This window comes from Monopterus albus, unplaced genomic scaffold (genome assembly GCF_001952655.1).
Source record: "Monopterus albus unplaced genomic scaffold, M_albus_1.0 scaffold338.1, whole genome shotgun sequence".
In the NCBI taxonomy this organism is placed as follows: domain Eukaryota; kingdom Metazoa; phylum Chordata; class Actinopteri; order Synbranchiformes; family Synbranchidae; genus Monopterus; species Monopterus albus.
In genome coordinates, this window is record NW_018128218.1 from 298,678 (window position 1) to 305,754 (window position 7,077).

Genomic DNA, 7,077 nt, shown 5'->3' on the forward strand with positions numbered 1-7,077 from the left:
AGAGGTGGCATGCCAGGTTGTGGGTGGAGATGAGTGACGTTCTGATGAAGTGTTGTGTTGGGCTGACTGTGGTTCAGTGGATAGAGTAGTTGTCTCCCAACCGGAGGTTTGAAATGCGGTACCTGCAGTCCACATGTCGAAGTGTCCTTGGGCAAGACACTGAACCCCCAAGTTGCCCCCGATGGTTAGAACCATCGGTTGAGTTGGCACCGCAGATGGCTGCCTCGGTTCTGTACTGGAAACAAATTCCTTGTGTGTAACATACTTGGCCAAATAAAAGGTGGTTATTATTCTGTGACACGCCGCCCGGGGATTAAAATTTTAACACTGCTTGCAAGTACAGACTCTGTGACATGCTGTACAATATGCACAACAACTGTGACAATCAAACAGGACTGAAAATGCCCTGAAATATATGTAATGTTTCTAATATGACTATAATGCAAGTAAGAGTTTATCACTTGCTTGTAGTGGTCTAACAATCTAGTGGTGAACTTCAAGCTGGGGTAAGGAGCCTCAGCTTGTCATGAGAGGACCAAAACAGGCAGACAATTCAATGACATCAACCTCTATCAGGATACAAAGGGGGCAGCGTCATCTGAAGGGCTGGCAGGATGGATGACGGAGTTTGATGACTGCTTGACACACCTTGGTCAGACCCAAAGGACACAAAGGGTCCAGCAAGACAGAGGTCCCACTTAATGGGTTGGGTTTCACTTGACTTTAGAGCTTGTTAAAGATCAGCAGAAAACAAATCAGCAACATTTGATCCAAAGTTGGTTTGGGACAAAACAACTACCTCCCTGACTCAGTTTTAAGATGAGAAGATAATTTTTTTCAGCTTGACGCTGATCTGGCCCCATGTATTTTCCAGCCTGAGCTGAGCTCAGGGCTGAATATGATGTGGCAAGAGGAGTTCTGTGGAGAGCCGGAAATGCTGGCCTTCACTGCGGCAGGGGGACAATCACCTCCACGTAGTTGATGGGGAAGAAGCCAGATTCACCATTAATCATGCCCTCGTACCAGTTCTCATCTATCTGGTTAGTGAGGATGATGATGTCGCCCTCTTTGAAGCCTAGCTCGCCCTCATTCTCTGGCTCAAACTCATAGAGGGCGCGACAGCACGGCTGATCCAACACCTCCGATTCTGCACCCAAACACAGGGAGACATCAGAAAATGACTGACAGATGATTTCCCTCCTGTGCGTTTGTGACAGGAGGCTTATTTCCTACATCATATGTTACTGAGGTACTTAGACACTAAAAGAGCAAACTCTTACTGTCAGTATAAACTATATACACAAAAAAATCTGTTATTTGTTATATATACATATAGAATACACAGCGTCTTTTAATGTATATATGGAGATGAAGCTGCTCAATTTAGGCTTGAATGAATATGAAGTAGGATGGTTTTTAAACTATCTGTTAAAAAGAACTCGGTGTGTGAGAGTAAATGGAATTTGTTCCAAATGGTTCATTTTAACTAACGGTACCGCAAGGATCTGTGCTTGGCCTGTTATTGTTTTGTCTTTATATGACTGATTTGGGAGTAAATGCAGATGGTGTTTACATGCACTGTTATGCAGACGATACAGTGTTTTTACAGTTGCGCTACAACATTAACTAACAGCACTAACCAAGCTTCAGTCTGGCTTTGACATCTTACAATACCTACTAATTAAATTAAAGCCTAAATTGAATGCAGATAAAACAAAGGTGCTACATGTCACAAACGGAAGAAAAGATTTGCTGATTTGATCATTATTGTGTCATTTGAGAGGGGGGTAATTAAACATGTGTCCTTCAAATATTTAGGTATATGAATAGATGACTGCCTTTCATTTAAGTTTCATATTAAAAAACTGGTCAAGACGTTGGGATTCTATTTTAGACATTTTTCTTTGGAAGCCAGATAAAAGCTAGTATTTGCCACTTCTCTCCAGAATCTTGATTATGGTGATTTGGTATAAATGAATGAACCAGCATTTGACTTCACTTTTTAAGGTTTATCACAAATTTAAAACTATCTGACCCATCATTGGGCTCTGTACTATAAAGCAGGGTGGCCTTCTCTTGCCATATGACAATTGGTATGTATTTATTTATAAAGCCATTATAGGCAAGCTACTTTTGCATCTTTGTACAATGATTGTTCAAAACTCTGTCAGGCTGCAATCTGAGATCACAACAAATACATCAACTCTGTAAGAACAGAGCTGAGAAAGAAGGCCTTCTCATCTGCTGCTCCGAATACTTGGAACATTTTGCAGAAAGAATTTAAAATAGCTAAGCTGGTTTCTCTCACAGAATTGAAGACCATGGCTCAGTCAATGGTGTCTGCTTCTTATTCAAGCTGCTTGTGTAACTTTAAATGATGTGTATGTGACTTATGTTTTTAGCTGTTTTGTAGCAATTTTATGTAAGTGCCGTTTCTTGGTCAGGTCCCCCTTTAAAAAGAGGTTTTTAATCTTAATGGGGTTTTTGCCTGGTAAAATTAAGGTTAAATAAATAAATAGGCTGAAAGTACAAAAAAAACAAACAAGTGAATCTTGAGTGGTTGGAGCTTGCACAAATGCTGAGTCATGTCTAACAGGTTTTTCATTTTAAATTGTATGTATGACCTGAGTGACAATCCAAACCTCAGAGGTCCTCCTCTCATTAGACAAGTTGAAACCAGCTGTATTTTTGCTTGCAAAACTAACTGATTATCCCAATTGTTAATCCCGTGTTGATGAATCATTTCAGGACTGCAACACACATGTGAATGCTGCACCAGTGTGTGTTACTCACGCTGAATACTGACATTGGTAATGGAGTTCTCAGGCCATGACAGTGGGACAGAGGCTATATGATCAGCTGGGTGAGATGTAAAGACAAATGGAGATAGTGATGAGCACAAGACAACACAAAACAATGTACACACTCAGTGATGAAGAAATGCGCCCTGGTTATCTACCACTGCAGACTGCATGTCCACTAGTTGTGTCTGACTTCAGCCACTACAGGGGGGCAATGCGCTTTTCAGACACTGCCATGGACAAATAGTGTAGGTCCACTCACTGAGGACTGCATACACCTGTACAGCTGAATGCAATCCCAATCCAGTGAAACAGCTCTGCTGTAGTATCTGTCTTTATGAAGCTCAAAATGTTTCAGGTGTGGGTGAAAGTAACAGAAACTGTATGGATTCACTGATATGTTCAGTGCTGAGGTCATAGTTAGGTGGCGGTGTATTGGGCTGCATTATATTCAGTGATGTCTCCATTTCTTGTCCTTCCCATTTACATACATTAGGCAGCAGTTAACCCACTGTCCCGAGCCAGCCCCTCAAGAAAAGGATGAAAGTCTTCCACCTAAATACTATATAAAGGAATATCTACTTTTCCCACTGACTGTGTGGCTGATTGGAATATTTGTAGGGAATAACAGGAAAAGGTACACACTACAACTCAAAGCATGCAATGACAGTGGAACCGACAGAGAAAATTATGGAAAATAAAGTAAAAACCCAAAGAGACACACGTACAGTTGTTTTTGGCGGCCTGTTTTAATTTAATTTTTAGTCTAAACTGATGATATTTAGTCTAGTTTTAGTCAACGAAAATTGTATTTTACTCTCTTTTTAGTAATGCAATTCTATTTAACCCAGTCAATATAGTTTAAGTACCTAGTAGTATAGATGAAACCAAAATTTTCTTTTAGCCAAACCCATTTCAAACAAGGTCATCTTATTATATTATTGTCACCTTATAGACTCAAAAATACATCTAATACACATTTTGTGTGATTGTGGCCGCATTTCTCCCCATCTTTTTCCACAACACACTTCGTTTTCTTTTCTACTTCTATGTAATGAAAGTTTTTCCAAATGTCGTTTCTTCTTGTTCTCCCAAAGACGAACCCCAGCTGGCCGGTCATTGATCCCTTTCTCTGTGTCAGACTTAACTTTGTTTCTTGTCGTCTTCTAAATAATGCCGCGAGTGGGGCTTAAGGAAGTGACGTCGCCTGCGTCTGCGCAGTGCGACCTGATGCAGCCCCTGAAGTGAGACACAAGCAACAAAAATACTACAAAATAATAATAATGCGACTAAAGAAGACGAAATAATGTTATAACATTTCATTTCGTCTCGTTTTGGTCAACGAAAATGAAGAGACATTTTAGCAAAGTTTTTATTTTGTAAACTACATTTAGTCTCGTTTTTTTCATCAACAATATTCCATTATACATTTAATTATAGTCATCGTCACTTGACCAGCATTTACGTTGCGTCTCATCTTGTTTTCGTCACGTCATAAAGGTTCATTGACAACGATATTTCGTCATAATTTTCATTGACGAAAGCAACATTAGACACACGCAGCATCTGCTACCTGTGGATTTGAGTGAGGAGCTGTATGACAGGCCGTTGTGCTGACTGTTGTCTGGGGCCTCAATGCTGCTCCTTATGGACTTCGGTTTGAACTCTCTCTTGGGCCGACTGCTGGTAGCGGATACCCTGGGATAAGAGGAGAAAGAAAACAACTGTTCTTTAACACCGATCACTGATTTACAGAATCAGCACTATGTTCCATGTTTCATTTATGTGGTTCTGGGAATCTCCAGTGGTTCATGAGGGGTTTTGGAGCAGGAAGGAACCTGCACAGACCCACTACTACTGAATGTTATTGTGTGACTGAAGTAAAATAGATCTCTGTATGTCCATACATATGATCAGACTGGACTACTCTTCAAATTTATTGTTGCACCATCTAAAATAAAATAAAATAAGTGGCAGATATGCTGCATAACACACGTATCTGCCTATTTGAAGGGTGGACTATTCACTGAGAAGAGAATAAAATGGTATTTGATGCTGCTGTTGGACAGTCCCAGTGATGTTTGTTTGATACACGTTCATTATGAAGTGGTGAGAACTTTCACATTACTCTCAGCAATTTCATTATTGCTGTGATGTACTTTTATAATGAAAGAAATACATCTCATATACACTTTGAATTCAGGGGGTTTTGTGTTCATTATCAGTAGCTTATAAATATAGATGGTGTGGCAATTTATTCTAACTTTGGTTCCTTAGGAGAGACCAGAATTTCTCTTTTGGGTCTCGAGCTGAAAAGGTTAGGGAACCCAAGCTGTAGAGCAAATAAACTGCCTGTTTCAAGGGAGAACGTGCAGAATGTGATCACATAGGAAATTTACTACTGTAATTAGTTCTCACAGCCTTTTCACAACCCAGTTCATACATATACAGCATATACATACACATATATGCACATACAGTAGAGAATTTTGTTGGTGTTTGAGTCTGAGTGTGAAAACAATTCATCAGATTTGAAAGATGTGGTCATTGAATGGATTATGTGTCAAAGCACTGAAGTGCAACTGTACTGACTGTTTTGAAAAAGTGAAGTCAGTATTGAGAAAACGTGTGTAATCATGTTAAAAAATAATTGACATCTGACAAATTTCTTAAAAATAACAGAAAAATAATATTTACAGGGAGAAAAAAGAATCACATTTACACTTTAAAGTCTGGAGTATAGTTATAGGAAAAATACATCCTCTGGTTACTGGTGCTGAAACACATTTCGGCTGATATCAGGCACTAGACCTTGTTGCTTTTGGACCAGACCTCCACAAAACCACACAGATGATATCAGTACTGATGCCAGCAAGCCTCCATTACTCCTCCAAGAGACAAAGAACACATGACATGAACCTGTAAGCGCACTCTTTCTAGCATAAGACAAGTTGGATATACGAGCAGCTCCCGTTCATCAGTGTGCTTTCAGTCTCATAACCACTGTGTGAGTGAGTGAATTTCATTTTTGAACAACAGAAACTGATTTTCCCACAGAGGGTGAATGCTGCAAAGTAATTACTGAGAGCCAAGTGAAGTGTGGCCTCAAGTGCAGCAGATCAGCTTCCCTACCTCTTCTGCAGCTTTCTGCTGAGCTCCTCCAGGATTTCACATGACTGCCGGTGGTACTCTAAGGCCGCCTCGATCAGTGCTGACAGCTGGCTCACCTGTTCTACCTGTTGGCCACCAATGCATGTGCACACAGAAGAAAAGAAATAAGCATTAACCAACCCTCCAGCAAAGTCACCCAGCTCATTTACAAACAAGTTTGCCACATTAAGCTTTGTAATTTTGTACTGTGATAATGGGAAAAACAAAAAATATTAACAACCAAACTGGAGTATTAAGTAGCGATCTGACTTTGTATATATTGAATGTCATGTCTCAGTCTGTCTCTTAGTTAAGTGGACCAATCTGTGGCTAAATGCTGAAACCTGGGGGAACTTTTACAACAGCTCCGCAGGAAATCTAACGCATCTGCAAGTGCTGTTTTTGTTTCTGTTTTCAAAATCTACAAATGAAAAGATGCCTACAATTGTTCTTACTGGACTTTGTCACACTTGCACAAGGTAAACATGATGACCGTGTTCAGTTGAGGTCAGACAATCAGAACCTGAACGAGTGAGAAGTCACTGTTTAATAACAGTCAGAATGACATCGTGTGGCGCAGTTTGTCTGGTTTCATACACAAAAACACAACGTTAACACCATTGTTTATTATATATGTCACATCCCTCGAAACACAGGCCGAGGTGGTGGCGTGGCAGCGATCTTTGACTCAAGCCTATTAATCAACCCTAGACCTAAACATAGTTATAACTCATTTGAAAGTCTCACCCTGAGTCTCTCACACCCAAACTGGAAAACTCAAAAGCCTGTTCTGTTTGTTATTGTATACCGTCCACCTGCTCCTTATTCAGAGTTTTTAAGTGAATTCTCAGACTTTCTGTCTGATTTAGTGCTTAGTACAGATAAAATAATCATAGTAGGCGACTTTAATATTCATGTAGATGCTGACAATGACAGCCTCAACAATGCATTCTGTTCATTATTAGACTCAGTTGGCTTCTCTCAAACTAAATAAACCCACTCACTGTTTTAATCACACTCTGTATCTTGTTCTGACATATGGCATTGAAACTGAACACTTAATAGTTTTTCCCCATAACCCCCTTCTGTCTGACCATTTTCTAATAACTTTTGAATTTAAATTAAT

General features: G+C 39.9%; 1 protein-coding gene across 4 annotated transcripts in view; it reads right to left on the bottom strand.

Moving 5' to 3' along the window:
* Window positions 1-204: 204 nt before the first annotated feature.
* The window catches only part of sh3gl3a (SH3-domain GRB2-like 3a), a 37,076-nt gene continuing 30,203 nt past the window's right edge, over window positions 205-7,077 (bottom strand). For 2 of the 4 annotated variants that reach the window (XM_020624789.1, XM_020624788.1), the window contains 4 exons: window positions 5,934-6,037; window positions 4,375-4,499; window positions 2,794-2,859; window positions 205-1,147 (listed from right to left, as the gene is read on the bottom strand). In XM_020624789.1, the coding sequence (XP_020480445.1) occupies window positions 945-1,147; window positions 2,794-2,859; window positions 4,375-4,499; window positions 5,934-6,037 (498 nt within the window). In that variant the 3' untranslated portion in view covers window positions 205-944. The remainder of the gene's footprint in view (window positions 1,148-2,793; window positions 2,860-4,374; window positions 4,500-5,933; window positions 6,038-7,077) is intronic. The other 2 variants (XM_020624791.1, XM_020624790.1) reach the window with 2 other exon arrangements.